Source organism: Seriola aureovittata, chromosome 4 (assembly GCF_021018895.1).
Source record: "Seriola aureovittata isolate HTS-2021-v1 ecotype China chromosome 4, ASM2101889v1, whole genome shotgun sequence".
In the NCBI taxonomy this organism is placed as follows: domain Eukaryota; kingdom Metazoa; phylum Chordata; class Actinopteri; order Carangiformes; family Carangidae; genus Seriola; species Seriola aureovittata.
Genome location: NC_079367.1, coordinates 20,197,273 through 20,218,238, shown reverse-complemented (window position 1 = coordinate 20,218,238; position 20,966 = coordinate 20,197,273). Strand labels below are relative to the sequence as shown.

The following is a 20,966-nucleotide window of genomic DNA, read 5'->3' as shown; positions in this document are numbered from 1 at the left end:
TGTCTAGCAGGTTTGTGTTCTTCCCGGGTGGTTACTAGTCACTGTGTCCCAGTTCCACATCACACATTGATGTCTTATAAAGCATAATATAAGAAAAGTAAAATAAAAAAAATGTACTTTTTCATTTTGTACAGAGGAACTGATGCATGAGATTAGCTGATATCAGTCAAACTACGGCTTCAGAAATACATCACTAATTTCCAATTTGGAAGTAAGTAATAGAAATGTTTTCAGGGATTTATTTCTACATTAATTTTTTTCTGTGCTGTCACCAGAGACAATGCACCACCATCATCCTTCATTTTTTCATTTTTTTCTATAATTTTTTTTGTACATCCAGTACCAAGTGCTTTTATGTATAGTATGCAACTGGGAAACAGACAGTAGCAGTCGACCTTATGCCAGGTGTGGTTAATTAGCTCCAAAAGGGAAAAACGCTGGAAGGCCTTGAGGACCAAAATTAAGGATTCAGTTATTTAGCTACTATTGCCATCCATACCGCCTTTATTATTTTACCTGTTCTCCTTCAGTGAAGACGCGTTCACCATAGCTCCAGTTGATGGTGGGAGTTGGATCACCTGAAGCCTCACAAGTTAGAGTTACCTGCTCCTCCATCTCTGACGTGCTCTGGTTTACAATGTATGTGATCTTAGGTTTGACTGTAAAACACAAACACATAGTCATCACATCCGCACAAGCATAACGAGGCAGCCAGGTGGTTTGGCAGCACAAGTACAATACGTAAAAGAGCAACTCTCTGGATTTGGGATGAGTTCAAAGGGAGGATGAGGATCAGTAGCTTGACAGGTGAGGGGGATTTTTATGGCAGTAAAACTGTATTTAAGCTTTCCCAGTCCCAGCGACGGCAAAGTTGTGATAACCATGTGTGGATCCAAACTTAATTCATGTAATAATTTATTTAGCCTATCTCAAAGGAGCCTGTCTTCATTTTTGTTTACATTTGAGCAAACTGTCAAGTTAAAGTACTCCTGAGCTAACCTGAAAGAACAGCAGGGTGCCACAACTGTGACATGAGCAGAGCGCAGCAAATTCAAGTGCTTCTTCTGAAGCGCAAGGAAGTGCATTACCCTGCGCTCTCATCTTTTCTATTCCTCTCCATGAAGGATGAATGCATGGATTAGGCAATGGGTTTGCTAAATGTAAGTCTATTCAATATGAATACAGTTTACAGATTGTGTCATCTGAAGTTTACACAATATTCAGCACAAAAAACAACTACAACCTTGAATTAATATGCTATTATAGTATGTCAACCGACTGATTAGATGAACAAGAACGGTGAAGAACAGTTGTGAGGTTGTTTTGCTTATTTTGCAGCGCTGTCAATCAAATTTCTCAAAATGCATCCACACAATATGGATGACCCTTGAATTTTAGCATTAAACTCTTGATAAATAACAAACCTAAGAACAAATAACCTAAAAACATTACCTTTACCACTACCTGCTGCTTGTCTAGCCAAGAATATTGAATATTGTAGAGAAAGATTTTTGTGGCTAGTGGTGCATTGTGCAGCTATATTATATGAGAAAATATCAATATCCAATCCGACTTGGTATTGATGGGTACCATATATTAAACAAATCCAATCAAGATCTAGTCAAAAAAAACATGATCACAAAACACACTTGCAACTTTAATATTCAGAAATGGGAGTTTAAAGGGAAACATGATTGCAGCTTTTTCCACATTGATGTAAGGAGACCAGGGCTTTGAAAGTGCAAGAAAATCTGCAAGATTATGTGGTAAATCTCCTAAAGAGGTAAACAATGTGCTTTGAAAAGCTGTAATTTTGTGGTGATTGTTTACCCATTGAGCTATGAGGAACCACGCTTTGGCCACTTCTTTTGTTTAGGAAAATTAAATGCACCAGCTAACATGCCAGCTTAATATGAATCTAACTGACATGACTACATGAACTGATATTCTGATTGTGATTGAAATTATGGTCATTGTTACGTGACAAAATCAAGGCGGCAACAACCCAGTGGGAAAAAACAAAGAAAAATAGTTCAGGAATTCAAAGAGTTCAGCTGAGCTGAACTTCATTCTCTACATCTTTAGTCTCCATCCTTACATGAAACAACACAACCCACACTGAAACAACACCTCATCTTGTATCCCTTAGAAAGCAAGACACATAACCATACCATTGTTTTTACCCCACCTACATACTCTTATATTTCATTCCCACTCACTTGGAGAATTTTATATTGTCACTTTAATACATGTATGTATATAAAATGTCTCTCCTTACCAAACACTCTTAGACTGAGCTCCTGCTCACTTTCCCCAGCCTTGTTCTTGGCAATACAGGTGTACTCTCCTTCATCCAGCTTGGTAACATCCATTATTGTCATTTCTGAGCCGTCTTCATTAAAGCTATACTTCTCTCCTGCCTCGAGAACCACTTCGTTCCTGTGGAAAACACAAGTGCTGAACATTATACACATCTAACAAATCAATTTCAAAGATCATTTTTAAACTGCACCATGCTAACAGGTTGCTGTTCTTCAAAAAAGTAAAATGTTTCTTGACCCTTAGAGATTAGGAAAACATGCAGGAGTTTCTAAATGAATTACAAAGTGAAAAAGATCAAGTGATGCAGTAGAGGTGCAGTGATGAAGAAGGCGTAAGCTGAAAGTCTCAGAGCAGAAAATGTTTTCAGAAAATGAGAGGGACAATATTTTTCTTCTGAGAGACTTTTGACATTTGGTATTAGGAAATTAAAAAAAATTATTTTCAATTTGTCAATTTGCCTAATTGACTATAAATTGTTTGTCACTATCGGCAGAAATGGCATAATACAGGTGTAAAGGACATAATGTTCTCTGACCTCTGACTGTCTGCGATCATTTGTGTTGGGCTTCAGTACAGCTTTCAACAAGTTGTGGCTTCTGTCTAACTGCACAGGTATTAAAAATGATTCAAAGGGCCACGAAATACGAAAGACCAAGACCAACAGATGCTTCTGGTGTCTTTGTACTTTGTGACCCCCCCCCCCCCCCCCAGTCTAAGCTATCTACAAAGCTAACCACTGTCTTGGAAACAAGATGAACAGGAACAGTTTAACAAAGCACAAGCCTATCAATGGCTGTATTCAGACACACAGTATAATGTGGCTCTTGATGACACTTTAGGTCTTCAGGTTTCACTGTTCACTGCACCTTTAATACCCCACGATTAAGTATCCTATTTCAATGAATAAACCAGTCAGTATGATATCCCTAATAACCCTACAGTCCACTATACACTTTGGTCTCGTGTGCAGCAGGTAAAATGGTACATAGGACCAATACCTGACGTGGGTCGGTTACCTTATAGCTACTGACAGTGTTCAAATTAGACTATTCCAATAATTACCTGTAAAAGCCAAATGACAACAAACCTCTTCCCTTTTCTTTTCAAATGCTCTGAGCAAGATATTCAGTTCAACAAAGCCACATTTTACCGAAGCAGCATAATGCTCTCTGACACAAAGACTGAACCAGCAGGCTATACTGTTTATTTTTCAGTTGAAACCTATGTATTCTGTTCTATAAAAACATTTTCTTTACTAGTCACTGATGGTGAGTAAAATACATTTTCACACAATCCTGTTGTATTATAGACAGCTTCAACAACCTTCATAACATAGAAGTATAACAAGCTATAATGAATTTCATGTTTAATTAATATATCTTACGCAAGAGGAAATGATTCTGTGAAATAAACTAAGAACTACCAGAGGGCAAATCTGAAGATGAAGGAGCAAGTTTGTTTTTTATATATATATATATATATATATATATATATATATATATATATGTGTGTATATATATGTATGTATATATATATATATATGTGTGTATATATATGTATGTATGTATGTATGTATATATATATATATATATATATATGTATGAATATATATATATATATATATATATATATTTATATGGTACACTAACAACCCAAACAGCTCATTATATTTGATTAGCCCTACCTCAGTCTGTTTGTAGTCTGTTAGTCTGTCGCAGCTCTAACCTCTGCTGATGCTATAGGTCAACATACATTTGCACTGTTTACTATAATTGGTGCTACATGTGTCAAAACCTAATTTTTAGCCAAAATCACTGCATGGTTCAGTGGTTGGTCTGTCTGTTGAGAGATTTCAGTGTTGACCAACATGGTGGAATGACCAACAACTATTGGACTGATTTAGATTCATGGTCCCAAGAGGATGAATTCTACTGACTTTGTTGATCCGCTGACATATCTCCTTGCACCACCAGCAGGTTGACATTTTTGGATAAGAATGAAAAAGCTCAACAACTATTTGATTGCCATGCAATTTGGTTCAGACATTCATATTCACCTCAGGATAAATTGGTAATCCCTCAACTCTACATCTAACTCCATCATTAGGTCAAATTTTTACTCTGTCCAATATTTTGGTTTATGACCAAATACCTGCAAAAAAAATGATATTGCTATCAACCTCAGCTGTACTTTGTGTTTAGTGCTAACAGGCAATTATTTGCATGCTAACATGTTAATATGAGATTTTGACCGTGGTAAACATTACACCCACAAAACGAGAGCATGTTAGCATTTTCATTGTCAGCCATGTTAGTATGTTGGCATTGGCTTTGAGCTCAAACGATGTACATCAAAGCACCATTGTGCGTAAGTACAACCTCATGCAACCTCTAGTACAGCTAGTTGTTCTACAAACATCACAAGTTGAAGGGTGACATAACAAAGTTTAAACTTTAACAGGCTTTAAGTTACTTCAAAGATTAAAAATTAATATTGATCTTTACTGGTCAATATTCTGATGGTATATGTGTGAGTTGTCACAAATGACAAAAAATAAATAATAAATAAGTGAAAGGACTTAAATTCATTTTATGCAACAGCATTAAATTTATCGTTAGATTAAGTCAGGCATCGCTATTGTTTTTATTTGTTTAATAGAGCCACATAATAAACCACAAAACGTCCAGTTTAACTGCAGCTTAATTCTACAAATTTTCAAATACAGTACATAGTTTAAATTTTTTGGGCTAGTATCTGACAAATGCTGCTGCAACTATTCGAAAGCATTTTTCTCTACAGTTGCTACCAGAGCTTTACCTTGTCCAAGTCACCATGGGTTCAGGATAGCCATCAACAGCACAAGTCAACATGGCAGACTGCCCGACATCTGCTGTGGCATTCACCTCCGACTGCCATACCCTAATGGTCGGGAGCACTGAGACACAGAGAGATCAATAATGAAATAAATTGAAAGAAAAATAAATTGGTAGATAGATACACACATACATAGGCAGATAGTCACATAGATACATAGACAGATAGCAGGAGGGAATACAGAAACAGAAGCAGTGACAAATTCAGAACACTTATTTTAGGCACACTCATTTGCTAGGCTCAGAAGTTGCAGGAAACAGACTTCATTAGCATGAAACATCTTTGATACATGGTTGCTCTGGGCAACTATTTCCACATTGATGCTGAGCCTGGTCGCCTCTAAGGATCTTCAGCTTATTTAAGCGTCATGGGACACCTGCCGCACAAAAACATGCACACAGGAACAAAAAGGAAGAGGAAATAGTGTGAGAGAGAAAGGGCCGCTAACCGTTCACAACGACCTTGATGACCCGCAGATCAATCTCGCCGCGGGCCATGAGGCGACCCTCGCAGGTATATGAGCCCTCATCTGTCTTCTTTATGCCACGGATTTGAAGGTGATTGTTGCTCAGTACCTTAAACCGAACTGTAAGGAAGAAGAGAGTAAATGCACTGTCAGGTGTGTTACGTATTTGGCAAATCAGGCACAAGTCAATCACTTCAAGTGTTTGATGACGAACAGCTGCTGCAGTGCTACCAGGAGAGTTACATAAATAAAGAGAACTCATGTCTGAATTAAAAGGCCATGGCAAAGCTTTACTTTGATATATCTGGCTGACAACATTTTAACACTGATGTCTGTAGTCACAGATATCTCTGCATTATTATTACAAACTTGTTGTTGAATTTATCCATTTTCATCAATTTACATTAATGTGAGGACTATGTATTATTTTTTTCTAGTCTCAAGGCTAATGTGATGAAATACAACTCACGATAACAAGTCTTTTTTGAGCAGATATTTTATATTATTTCCACTTTGTCAAATCCCAAAGTCCAACTCTCCTTCCATCAGCTCCAGAAAAGGAGAAATGCGAGAGGAACCCCCTCAGTTTGAGATGAAATGCGAACAAAACAAATTTAATCATGTAGTAATTCAGAATACTATTACAACCCACACATGACCTTGTGTTATTATTTTCCAGCGAGCAATACTAACAATACCATACACATTATAATATTGCTCAGTGTCAAGGGTGAATATGAGTGAGTCAATTGTATTTTCAAATTCAAAACCAAATTAATTTTTCCTTTCAGAGCAATGGATAAACCCTGCACAATAATGGCACAAACGCAGGCATGAACAATTTCAATTCTTTTACAATGGCAAATCTACATATCCATTATAGCTTGTTATTAGGTGTATGTGGTTCTATTTTGACTATGTGGTCTTCTTTTATGTTGCACTCTATGTTTATTATAGTGACAATATATTAGTAACATTTTGTCTGGCTTTTAGGTTAGACTTTTGTTTTAAAATATGCTTTATGTTGGCTGTCTTGAGAGTTTTCAAATCTTTGATACTACGAAACTGCAGTACTGCAATTATCTTATACTCGGAGGTAAACCTTGTTCATGTTCTGGCCATATTACATTGTTACGCACCCAATTCTGAGTATGACTACATAGATACTTCCCAGATTTACAAATTCAAGAGTGCAAGTTCCACCTTTGAGAGAAATACAACAAGGAACACAAAGATTGTTTCTAATGCAATGGATTTAAAGTTATTTTATGCAAACCAAACTATATACAAACTAAACTACAAATGATATTGAAAACTATTCATATTGTAATGTTTGTCGAAAGTTAAGAGTTGAGCAAAATACTAATATCATTTAAATTGTTGAGCAAAAATGCATAACAACAGCTTATCACAATAGCAGGTGAAATCGAAATATCATCCCCATTCTGTTCAGAGAAATCTTACCATCTTTTTCCATCTGTATTTTGGCTCCTTTATATTTCCATAGTACAGTGGGAGGAGGTGAACTGATGACATCACAGATAATGTTAGCATTGTCTCCTTCAGTAAACTCTTGGGGTGAGGGTGCATTAGTGAAGGTGATTTTTTCTGAAAGAAACATGCAAAACACATTTGTTACTCCAAGTCTAATCAAAACTCTTTCACTTTCTGTGACTGTTGGGTGGAAATATAATTTTATTCACTACTATATACCAGATATAAACATTTGTTATCCAGTTCTTTTAAAATCTTACTCCATATGCGACATTCATAATCACACTAGCAATTTATTTTTCAATAACCTGCAATTTTTCTGCAAAAACAGAGTAAAACTGGAAGAGTGCTTGGCACTTTTACCAAATGCTGCACTTTTTTGCATACAAAAAAATCCAATTCTGAGCCTTTTTACCATTCTACCCAGACTTTACCCAAGCCTAGGTCAAAATGAATAAATTCTATGACTTTAACCAACTTCTCTATAACTATGTTGAGAGGACTTTCTTTCCCTCAAACTTGCTTCCTCTGAACATTACTCTACTCTAAACAAGCTCCCCTGACTCACTATTCTTTAAGTTAGCAGAACTGAGGAGCAGTAATTTCTAAAACTAACCAAGTGGTTAATGGAATTTGCTGCGAGTTTTACACGGTATGGAATGAACTAATGTTACCTTTTAGAGTTGACTGAGGAAAAAAGTTACAGAATAACATTCAAACTTCCCAGATATTAGGCCATCCAATATTGTGAATATTATCATCATCATTTTGCTGATATTAGCAGAAAACACATCCAACACTTAACTATGTACTCATATGCTGCATACGCTTGCATATGTGCATATGCTTTTTTTTTTTTTTTTAAACAGGTGGTAAAAGTCTTTAACATAAAACCTGAGGCATACACACACACAGCTATGAAAAAAGCTCTAATTGCCTGCAGGGGGCACAGCTATTATTTTCTTTGCAATAGGTTTACATTGCATTACATCTGCAAACTGCTGCTGTGATTACTTTCCTGTATGTGGCAGAGGCTGGCATGTGTATAACCTGTCTGACAATGGCAGTAGCTTGCTTAATGTGACTGTGTGAGTTTCCTGAGCCAGTTCCATAAGATGCTTCACATCTAAAAATAGTTAAATTTTCTTTCTTAAAACATAATTTTCCAATTTTCTTAACATTTACTGAACCAAGACAAATATGCTCAAACAGCAAAGTGAAAAGTAAAACTGCTGTCTTATTTTGCGATAGACTGTATATTGATTTTAATTTACAATATCTACATGGGTGACCACCTCTGATAATAACCTAAAATAGGCACTGAAACAACAGAAAAGTTGTTTGGAAAATCAAGGGATTTCGTCTCTGACGGACATTTGCTGATGTTTGGCATTTATGGAAAATAAAAGCCATTACTCACAAGAACTGCACAACAGACAGGATCATTAAGCAGCCCTCTAATGGTCTTCTGAACATTTATTGAACTGATGAAAAATCCATCCTCACTTGAAAAGAAAAATTGTAATGTGTTGCCCTTGAGCAGTCAATAAAATACTATGAGTTCAATAAATAGGATTTTTTTCTTCTGTGCTCATACCACTCAATAGTTTGGAAAGTGTATAAGATGGGGGGGAAATACTTACGAAAGATTTTCACTTTGACAGTTGACTCCGCTTGCTGGTCTCCATTGGTAGCGACACACTTGTATGTCCCTGCATTTTCAGTGCCAGCTTTATACAGCGTGAGCGTGGAAGATGACTCATCATTACGGGTTACTGTTATGTCTGGTCTGTTCGGTTCTATCCTGTCCCCGCTCGGCCCAAACCAGTCTATGTGCTTGGCAACGCCTACAACTGAGAGCACAGTAAAGAGCAGTACATAAGAAAACAAGTATCTATAAGGTACACATTTAACAGCAGTGGAGACAACCAGTGCCCACAGACTGAACACTGTGGGTTGTACATTCTTCTGCTGTACAATCTGTTGGGCTGAAGCCTGTGATTTATACATTTTAGCTGGTTACAAAAACCAAAAGTACCAAAACCAAAGTGTCAGAAAATGAAACACATCAGCCAACAATAAGCTCAAAATGTTTGCTTTATGGCATTATTTGCCTTCAACCAATGTAGTGGGCAACAGGAAATACAGAACATTAAAGGAGGTATCATGCAACAAAGGTCAGTGATTGATTAGACTGAAAACCAGGACCTTTCAGCAACGTGATACGCATCCTCAACCTATAAATCACCAGGATGCCGATAAATGTTTTTAAAATATGGCTAGTGAAGTGATGTAGTTTTACAAGAGGATACATGGTTGCAAATGTGTACTTTATTAGTACTCAATATTATTTCATCATATAAATCCCTTAATAATCTCAGACCAAACTACATATCTGATCTCCTCGAAAAATATAAATCCAGTAGGGTCTCTTACGCCTTATGAAGCAGTCAGCTGGTAAAACCTTGAGTCATAACCAAACAGGAGGAAGCTGCTTTTAGCATTTCTGCACACAGATGGATCCAACTTTCCTTATGATTTCAAAAGCACCTGAACTCCAGCCACTTTTAAATCTAAATCAAAATCCCTGCTGTTCCCTTATGCCTGTGACTGATTGGTTCTCTACTGCGCTTTTATTTCCTTTGTTTGCATTTGGGGCAGTTTACAGCTTATTACTGGACTGTAACAGCACTTTAACTGTATTTCTGGTCTATTATTATTTGTATTTAATTTTATCTTTTCTTTCTCATTTTATTCTATATAATGGTTTTATTTTGGTTTTTATTGCTTATTGTGTTTGAATATCATTCTAAGGGTTTTCTTTGTTATGTAAAGCACTTTGAATTGCCTCTTGGCTTTGGAATGTACTCTATAAATATAGCTGCCTTGCCTTTGCAATTGATTGCCAGTTGAGAGTATCTGTGCTGTGTGCACTCATAGTATTAACATGCCAACTTGAATCAGGCTGTTTTCTGGCAGATTTGTTTAGAAGAAGTTATTAAAAAATGTTGTTTGTTTTTCTACATTAAGAACAAACTTTTATTGTGTTATCTTTATGAAAATTTAAACACAAAACAGAAACTTCTGATTCTTTTGTCCAGACCCTTTGTCTATTTAAATCACTTCACATTTCTTGCATTTACCTTTACAAAAATCTCAAAATGTGACTAAAAGCCAAAAAGCAATAGTTTTGGAGCAGATTTAACCACTTCAAATAGTGTTTTCCTTTCCTTAAGTTGCTTCAAGGTTGCAGAATCTTTTTTTACGGTTATTGACTACTTTATATTCTGTATCAGCTTGTTCCACATCTTCTTAAAAGCTCTATGATATTTATAAGGACAGAACAGTTTGATAAACTTACCTTCACACATGAAGAATTTGGACTCTCCCAGACTAATCTCACCATGACTTGGTGTGATCATCACTTCCAGTGAAACTACAACAGAAAAAACATATACAATGCAAAATCAGAAACCTAATAAATGGCACACTTCTTAAGAATACAGAAATGCTTAAAGGCTTAAAACACTGACATTTTAAGTATCCCGCAAGTTGATTTGACCTGCAGGTGTGGATTTATCAATGTACCTAACTGTAGTTGCACGTTTCATAGTCATAAGCAGAGTTGTATTTTCTATCTGGTTGTCAGAGTGGAGTGATTGCAAGACTCATTTTATTTAATCTTTATTAATTACTAGAGTTTTAGTTAATAGTTGGTACAAGTTATAAATTAGAAACTTTTAACACACAAAGACAACAGCATAAAAAAAAAATCAACCTCAAACTGTGATACTCATTTCTTGCAGGTGACCCATATTACTTCATCAACTGTAGTTGCTTGCTGTAAGTGGCATTAACCATGTTTGCACATGCATTAATATTTTTACTCCGGTTGAAAAGGCAGTAGAAAAAATAAAATTCTGTGGAAAGCAATGCCCATGCACATCAAGAAACTGACTATGCCAGTTTTGGCTTGAGCAGCCCTATTACCAAAAAGATGGACATTTCCTATTCCTCTTTTGCCTGCAGTCTTCCTGTCCTTTCAAGAGAAATAACATCAAGCAGGCACTGAAATTATTTAGTTAACGTTCAGCAATTGGTAAGAACCAATTCAGTGCTGCCAATTTACCTTGACAAAAAATTATATTTAAGACACTTTAAAAGATTTTTTTGAAATCATCCGTCTGTTGAGCAAGATAAATGCAGTGTGTCTCTCAGTGTCAGCCTGCACTTCATCAAAGACTTCATATAAAAATTAAAAAAAAAACAGATTTCTCTTATTTGACACAGTCAGAAGTATGGCCTGAAACACTTCTGCGCTTAATTAGAACAAAGCTTCACTTGTTTCCTGTAGAATCTCCCAAGGGGACAGTCAAGGGCTCCCAGGGTTGACTAAGAAGTGTGACTAAATGGGGCCCAAAATCCCGCTCTATATTATGCATGAGCAAGAATGTGTGAATGTGTATGAACAATCTCCAATGTGCACACACACTGGAGGTCAGGGTAAGAGAGGGCACATAGTGTTGTTAAGTGACATAGGGAAAGAAGACAAATCAACTGGAGTGAACAGGCAAAATGTTGCATCTGTTTCAACAAAAGTTAATTTTCCTAAAAGTGATATTCCATCAAATGTGAAAATGTAAAGATAAAAACATTTCAAATGCCTTGATTAATCGATTTTCTGTCCTTTCACATTTGTTTACTTCTTACTGATTCTAGTATATTAGTGCTATAAATGAACTCTGTAACTGTTAACACATTGTCATTATTTTACTCAGAGTTTAACCAGATTTTAAGTCAGATTTTTAATTAGAACATTTGTCTAATTCCTTTGACCATTATAACTGATAATGAAAAGCCGAGGTTAAGTGGTTGCCATTCAAAGTGGCTACTACTCACAGAGGTAAGATTTCCCAAAATTGTCTTCAGAGCTTCTTGCACTGATAATGAATCAAGTGCTAATTTGAATCAATCAAATAAATAATCAATTAACTGATCAAAGGTGGGCATCCAATACATGGCTGGGATTAGACCCTGCTCAGTATACCCAACTTTGAATCCATTAAATAATGTTTGCTACATCCTCGGGAGACTGACATTTAGCAGAATGAACCCTCATCCCATCAGAGTGCCAGTGTTAGGTGGAAACTCACTGTAGTTTGCGCTGTCTCTGCTGTTAAATTATCCTCATTTGAGTCAATTTAACACAAAGCACAATGTACTACATTAAAATAGATGCATGGCAATTATTCAGTTGTTTGAAAGTTTTATTTTTAAATGAGCCAAATTGTTTAATTTTTGTCAGCAGGATATGATGTTCAAAGTGAAAGAACATGAAAACAAGGCATCAAAACCCCTCACATTTTATTTTCATGTGAACTACTAACTAAAACAATGTTATGCTAATTTTATGGATAAGGACTTTGTTTTAATTGGGCTGAGGAAATAAGTATGGTTGGTATTCATTTAGCCAAACAAACAGGCAACTCATTTGCGGAGGATGCATGATGATGATTATTCAAGTCAAGTGAAGTTTATTTGTTCAGCCCATTATCACATTCAATGTCTGAAAGCGCTTTACATCAGCCCAGGGAAAAACCTCAAAAACATATTATGCACACAAAACCAATGGCTGAAACCAAAACAGGAAGTAATGGAAACACAAAGTTAGACCACAATTAAAAAGTAGAACTACAGGTTCAGTAATAACATAAACCCATTATAAGAAGACCCCAATGAGGTCGATGAACTGCTGTTCAGACACTTCCCTTTAACATACTTGCAGAGAAAAGACAGATGATGCATTCAAAAATGAAAAAAGATTACTAGGTCAGGATTTACTGTATGCCCTGCAATATGTCAGAGCAGTGCAGAAGCTGCAAAATCATACAGAATATATCTTAAATGCTTACCATAGCATTGCATTTGGAAGAGCAAATTAAGTGCAAAAGTAAGTCATGATATTTGATAGTATGATGCATATATTGTACACAGTTGCCAGTTTATTTGGTGCATCTAGCTGAAATAATGCAGTCTAATACAGCCTTGCAAAAATCCCTGTGAAGGTTATAATGTTAAGGGCTTTGTTTCCACCCGAAGATATCAATTAGGGTAGACATAACAACCACCTCTTAGTGTAACGCAATACAATTTAACAGCACCAAACATTGCAGCCTCCAAAATAACCATAAAGCTAACACTTAATTAAAACAGATTCAAACCAAAACTGAACATTATAACCTTCATGAATGTAGGAGTTATTGCAGGACTCACTGTTTTATTAGATTGTGTTAGTTTTAGCTGAGTGTACCTAATAAACTGACACGTGAGTCTGCAGTATAATCCATAGATAGACGGCTAAATAATAGAGGAACAGGCAAGATTAGTGTCAGTTTAGTATAAGTGTTAAGATATCAGAAACTTCCATCTAACTAGATCAATCATGTGTGCTGAATAAATGTCATGAAGTCAAAAAGCAGTATATTTTACAACATAGCTTTTCTTGTATCAAAACCAACAATGCAAAACTGTTCTTATATCCTCCTAGCAAGCTGACATTCAGAAGGATGAAGGTCCCATAGGGAATTTCTATCACATGATCTCCCATCCTCTTCCCTGCCTTTCACTGCATGTTTTTCTCCTTATTCTGTAGAACAGTAGAATACACGAACAACACACCTGCACAGTCTGGGAGTTTTCCAAATTAAATCATTTCTGTAACCCAAGCACTAATTGGTTCTCTCAGATCGAAGGCAGAGCCATGGCTCCTCTTCACAGATAGTTATGAACAAGAGGACAGAATAATTGCTCTCCAACCAACAGCTCACTTTTCATATATTAAAGAGCCTAACAAGCTACTGTAGCTCAAGTCCAGTTAAAGGGCAAAAACTCTTTCAAAGCAGGGGGTGGCCAAATTACACGAAGCAACTGTGTGTCCTAGAAATTTAATCAGAATGTGAATCCATAGTGACCAATCCATTTTAAAGCCAAGTAGAACTGAAACTGCATGGACATCTCCACATAATAGAAGTTAAAGCAGCATGCACTGTAGATAAGAAGAAGAGAAGAGAACATTAAGTTGAGATTTACATATACACTACTTTTAGTTTTTGCCTGTAGCACAAATTTCAAACATAGTTTACTGATAAATGCAACATTATCTTAATTCCTTAATTTAGGACCATATTTTAGCCATGCTAAGAGCCTGGCACTAGTGATGGCAGTGTTGGTCAGTTGAGACCACAAAGTTCGCCCAGACTGAAACATCATAACAACTACTGGGTACACTGTCATGTAATTTTGAGCAGTAATTCATGGTCCCCAGACAAATGTGTCCTACTGACTATCTACTCTACTCCTACTCCAGCACCACCAGCAAATTTTCACTTACTCATACTTGAGGGACTGGCACAATTTTTTATACAGACTTTCAAGGTTCTCAGACAATGTAACTTCATGTGTTTGGTGATCTCTCTCAAGCGCTACAATGTGGTGCACAATTGTGGTTTTGAGTGAAATGTCTTGACAACTATTGATATGAAATTTGGTACAGTCTTGGAAACTTCTGTGATCACTTTCTCATATACTTTGGTTTATGACCAAATAACCCATCAGCTTCAGCTGTACTTTGTGTTTAGTGCTAATTAGCAAATGCTTGCTTAATTTTGTTGATTGAAATTGATTTCCTATATGCCAATCAATATCAAGGGCACATCAGTATCTCTGTTGAGCCAGAGGTGTATCAGAACACATTGCTTTCTGCAAGTGTCATTTCGATAGAACCATGTTGCCAAAAGCAGAACTTTTCAATTTCTACACCTGAGGGATTTTAAAAAGGATAATGCAGTATGGCATGTATAAATTCCATCCCAAATCCTCTTTGCACAAGGAACAACATACTTGTGTTCACATTTTGAAAGAAAATCTACCAATTCGTAAAAAAAAAAAAAAAGAGTAAGCATTTCAATTCTCAGATTTTTTCTTTCGTCATATTAATATCCCAGACATTAAATCGCGCTGTTATTTCACTGAATTGCTAATCATCAAACACAATCTCCTAAATCTACTGTAAACTTAGCATATACTTTTTAACAGAGTTCCCTGAAAGAAGATTCAAAGTATGACTGTTATGTATTACCACTGTAACAAGGGCTTAAAAATGAGTAGAAAAGGAATGGCCCGAGAGCATCAGAAGGTGCTGTGCACCACTAATTGGCAAACCTAACCTTAGGCTTATAAATCTTGCAGACAAGCAGGAGTTACATGCCCAAATCGGTGGTAAGTTTTGTAGTTGTTACGGCCCTCAACACAAGACTACTTGAGAGACCTAAAGAGAGATAAACATTTCAAGTAGGTAAGAGTGACCCAGTTCTAGGAAAACATGTAATCTCCCTGCAGTTAAACTTGACATTCCATATTAAAATGCGCCTTCAGACTGCGGCTATTCATCAAAAAGCTTTAAAAAAATACTAAGATAAAAAAATTAAATCCCCTTCCCTTCAAAACCGTTCTCTATCGACCAAGTATAATACCATAAATAAAAGCAAGAACAAGACATCTTACAACAACTTCAGAGTGTTATTTTCCAACAACAAACTAATGTCAGAGAGACTGACCACAAACTAAAGATGAAGTATAGCTTGAATAAAAATAGGAATAAGTCTAGAAACCAAGACACACTGTCAAAAACCAAGGAGGGTAATTGGATTTAATAATTTCTGCCTTCAAGACATTGACAATTATGGATACAAAATATGGCTGGAACCCCAAGATCAGATGCCAACAAATGGATGAAGAATGTCGGTCTATCCCAAAATCTGAACAGCAAATTAAGTCTTATTTAAAATTGTACCATATGTGTTCAGGCTGAAATAAATTTAACAGATGACATACTGTATGAGCAGAGAATGATGGTCTGCCTAAATTTTACCACAATACCAAGAAGAATACCAAGAAAATAAATCTAGTTGTTGGTCTGTTTTTCTGTGTCCAAACAGGAAAACACGAGGCGAATTTGAATGCAACACGGGAACTGTGACTCTGACATTAGCCGTTCATTTGTGATGTAACATTTACTGTAGCTGTGGGCAATGTCATATTTGGATGCAGGCTGATCATGACGATAGGAGACAGCTTGCAGTGTCAATAATTCATGCCTCTGTAGGTCATCAATGAAACCTTAGTGTTTGTAATCTTAGAAGAATCTGGTTAAATTTATAGCAACGTTGAGAAATACTATATTATTGGTATTGTGTTATCAGTTATATTGTTTGTTTTTCTGCTGCTTCTCAATGCAGATCACAACATGATGTAACAAACAAACATTTTGGGCCACTTATTTGAGTGAAAGTGTAGTTTAGGACCAGAAATGACTGCATTCAATCCATTTCAAAATAATGTGCTCTTTGTGTTTCTATTTAAGGGTAATTTTAATCAGCACAGCTCTGAGGCATTGTACAACTTAATACCAGTGCACACACAAGCATGCACATCTGCTTGCACGTGTATGGGTGGGTTCGTGTCTGTCTGTCTGTGAAATGGTGGTGGAAGAGTGTTATTTCATGAATGAAAATGATGTACATTGATGTCCTTGAGCTACATCAATCAATGCTTGCAGTCGGAGGTCCGTAAATAGTCCCACATAGTCTAAGCCCATCCATTCTAGATTGGGTTGTATCTCATATTTAACCTCTTCCACAGTTATGTGGGAAGTAACTGATAAGATATGAAGAGTAAGGACACCATATAGATGAGAATTTATGCAGCGCCTGGCCTCTTTCCTCCAGCCTCTGTAGTTATCTTAGAACAACACCTCGGGTGCTGCAGCCTGTGCTATTGGATGTTGTAGTAAGCCTTAACCCAAGCCGTGACTCGCTTCACTTGCCGTGTGGGATTATGCTCATTATCTATTCTGCCAGCGTAAAACACACACACACACACACACACACACACACACACACACACACACACACACACACACACACACACACACACACACACACACACACACACATACACATACACACAGAAAACCATTTAAACTTTAAGCCTGCCAAATTGACAGTCACAGTTATAAATCTTAGCTTAACTATCTGTAATCAAAAACAAACAAAAGAATCTCATCTGTCCTTCAGATGAAATGTTCTCTATGTAGTGCAGCCGGAAATCACTGAGTAACTCATGATACAATACTAAAACAATATTTCTAAATTACATTTTTTTTTTTTTTTCCCCAAGGTAACATCAGTGTATTACAACACAGGGGATTTGTGATATACAATACATTCATACACCTACATACACAATTTTACAGACTGATGAAATTAAATACCAAAATTAATTAAGATTGAAGACACAGAGCAACATGAATATGTGCCACTATTTCAGTGTCAGACATCCTTTAACTGGTAGCGTCTACTGGAAAGAAAAACATATTAGAGTTCATATGTCCGGGAATTAAGTGCCTCAGTAATGGTGCCAGTGTGTTTTATAATGTATTGCAAAAGAGACTGACAAACAATACATCACAATATATCACTATGATGATTATTTGTCCCACACCTACTAGCTCAGAAAAGCTGCCAAACACTCCCCAACTTAGACATATTTTTGGTATTGCGTCATTATTACAAACACAAAACTCAAAACACATATTTGGCACTGGAGCAAGCTTCACCAACTTTGAAATTATGATAAACTATTTACAACTGGTGGGTTATTGTGGAATTAGAATAAGATGTGTCCTAGGGCTGCAACTAATCATAGTTTTCAATATCAAGTTGTCAATATCAGCTGATTTTTTTTTTTTGATTAATCAATTAGATGTTTGGTTTGTAAAATTTTTAAAAATAGTGAACATAAGAATTTCTTTCTTTCTTTCTGTCATAAGATGTCTTCAAATAGCTTTCTATATTTAACCAATAGTCCAGAACCCAAAGATATTTAGTTTTTACTATAACATACAACTGGATAAAAGTGGCACACCGGAGAAGCTGGAAACATTAATTAATTAAAAATGGACATAAACAACCAATTATAAAAATAGTTGCAGAATTTTTTTTTTATTTCAATCGACTAATCGATTCATCAACTAATCGTTCAACATTATTGGAAGGTATTTTCTTTTTGGTCTGGTTTATTTTGCAGCAGACAGCCACTGTATGTGCGGTGTTTCAGTACATCAAACTCACACATTGATTCTCAGTAAATACTAGTGAGAATAAAATCCACATATTACTAGAAATTAACTTTAAAGCATATAATGCAGAACAAACACACCATTGAGATGCCTGTCTTGAAGTAACAATGCACACCCAGAGTGAGAGTATTCAGTACTTACTAGTTTTAAGGAACAAGTCAGTATTTGCTTGCTGCTCATGTCTCTCAACCACAGTTATACTCACTTCTACCAGTTGCTATGGAAACGTGTTTCCTGGCTCCCCTCTCCCCACATTTTGACATCACTGCTCTCTCTCTTTCTCTCTTTTCTCTGTCTTCCTCTCTCTCTCTCTTGTTTGGCTGTCTGATTGGATGCAGCAGTGCAGCCTCTGAGGAGTGACTATTTACATTGAAGAGGTTTTCAAAACACAGCGCACAACTTCAACTGATCATTATGATTGCTTTCACTGGGTGGAGCATTGGTGATATGATGCGCCAACGTCTGCACCACTTAACCCATACTACAAATACATGAAAGCTATGAATTCAACCCTGTGTACAATATTATTCAATGAAACCACATGATGCTTAAAGAGCAAATTTTAACAATTCATTTGTGGCTCAGCTGGTGCTGCACTTATTATAACCCCAAACTGAGGCATCAGTATCTGCAAGGCTTTAGACACTTGGGGCATTTCATTTGTGTATTAGTTTTTAACCATGATAAGACTGCATAACAGATGGCCGTCAGCTTACAGTAAATCTGTGCATTAGCTTTAAAGGTTACGTGCCAACACAAAATGAACCACGAATACAGAGAAACTGCCTGGCTCTTAATTATATATATTTCAAAGCTTTCAATCCAAATTACTCTACTAAATCTTAATCCCAAATATTCTTTCTGTGTCATCTACAACACTCTTACAATATAATTCAAATGCACTTAAATCCTTTTTATAAATCATAAATGATTAATTACATCTGAAAATGAATATATTCTGTAATCACAATCAGCAGATAACAGGATTTATTCCATGACAGGAGAATGCTGCATGTTAAAAAACGAGGGCGTAAAATATCACTTGAAATCCTGATGTAATGGTCATATTTATGAGTTGCATAATAGGGCAGTACACATTAGAATAAGAGGCAGAGGCAGCAGAAGATGAGCTGCCACAGTGGAGATGATTCAGACTTCTATCTGTTGTTGAAGAGTGGCCATTTGAAAAGTGTTTGGCTGTGATATTGAAGTATCATAAAATATGTCCCACTTTCTGCCATATTACCTTTATCATTTTGTCATAAACCAAAAGGATAATTTTAGTCCCATGTACTGTAGCTTGATTTGCATCACTATAAGAAGGGATTTAACTAAAAATAAATATACATCAAAAAATGTCCTTTAAAACATTACTATTTTGAGATCAAATATAGAAACATAGCTTATAAATTTAATTGTAACTCATTAAACCATTCAGGACAGCAGTGTTAACTCTTTAAAACTCAAATCTATAATGTTCCAACCAATGACCTCTACGACATTAAGAGGTCAATTGGAAAAATTGCTGTTAATTTGAATTAGACACGACAAAATGTGACGTTGATACATTTAGACACAAATGTGGTGTAACGTGCCTGATGTCCTGGCTTGGTTCTGAGCAGGATTTATTGTTGTTGTCAACAACAACAGGTGTGGTCTTACAAACAATGACATGCGGACCAGAACTGAAACAATTAGTTGATTAATCAATTAGTTGATCAACAGAAAATTAATCTGCAACTATACTGATAATCGACTGCTCCTTTTCTTTGTCTTCATGATAGTAAACCGAATATCTGGGTTTTTGACTTCTGGCTGGAAAAAACAAGCAATCTGTGACATTTTTTCATTGGGCTGCAACTAATGAATAAAAAAAAACAACTTTTATTTGGTCATCAAAATATCTCTGTTAAATTTTCTGTTGATTGACTAATTGTTGCAGTTTTAATTTTCATCGAGGAATGTCATGAGAACTGATACTTTGGTTCAAGTCAACGCCAAAATTCTGAAAATGTGACAGTACTTTTAGTTTTTTTTTCACCTACAACATCTACAGTAAGCTACCATAGATGTTGTGGGTACTTGAGATGTGATTCTTCCGGGACTGATGAGGGCAGTATAGACAGTATAGTTTTCTAGTCTGACATCAAATGTGAAGAGAAGAAGAAGGCAGGCACAGTTAACAATAACAACATGTGGAATGGCAGCAGGTATCGGTGCAGCATTAGGCCTGGCGCCACTTGTGGGGGGAAAAAAAAAGCCATGACTGTTGTATGTAGATATTTTGTATTTGATGAGGATGAGCAGGGACAAGTTATGGATGACCAAAGTCCAGTATGAAAACGGTTCCACAGAGCATTTTTAAATGAAAGGAGGAAACACCTCAAACTTATCTAAGCAGCTCAAAGACAGGCATCTGGATCAGTTGTTTCAGTTGTGAAATTCATATTAACATGTTGTCAAAATGTTCTTGTCCTGAAATGTTACTGTTATTTGCGACAGCTGGCATCTGTTGTAGCAAAGCTCCACACAAAATGTTAGGCTAAAGTGAGCTTGTTTAGTCCAACAGTGACAGCTCATAACATGAGCTGGGTGCTCACAACATTAGTAGGC

At 36.3% G+C, this 20,966-nt stretch overlaps 1 protein-coding gene across 6 annotated transcripts in view; it reads right to left on the bottom strand.

Moving 5' to 3' along the window:
• The window catches only part of ncam1b (neural cell adhesion molecule 1b), a 74,775-nt gene that overhangs the window by 33,442 nt on the left and 20,367 nt on the right, over nucleotides 1-20,966 (bottom strand). For all 6 annotated transcript variants that reach the window (XM_056373682.1, XM_056373681.1, XM_056373683.1 and 3 more), the window contains exons 2-8: nucleotides 10,518-10,592; nucleotides 8,800-9,009; nucleotides 7,127-7,270; nucleotides 5,645-5,782; nucleotides 5,140-5,257; nucleotides 2,279-2,439; nucleotides 517-659 (exon numbers count right to left, since the gene is read on the bottom strand). In XM_056373682.1, the coding sequence (XP_056229657.1) occupies nucleotides 517-659; nucleotides 2,279-2,439; nucleotides 5,140-5,257; nucleotides 5,645-5,782; nucleotides 7,127-7,270; nucleotides 8,800-9,009; nucleotides 10,518-10,592 (989 nt within the window). The remainder of the gene's footprint in view (nucleotides 1-516; nucleotides 660-2,278; nucleotides 2,440-5,139; nucleotides 5,258-5,644; nucleotides 5,783-7,126; nucleotides 7,271-8,799; nucleotides 9,010-10,517; nucleotides 10,593-20,966) is intronic.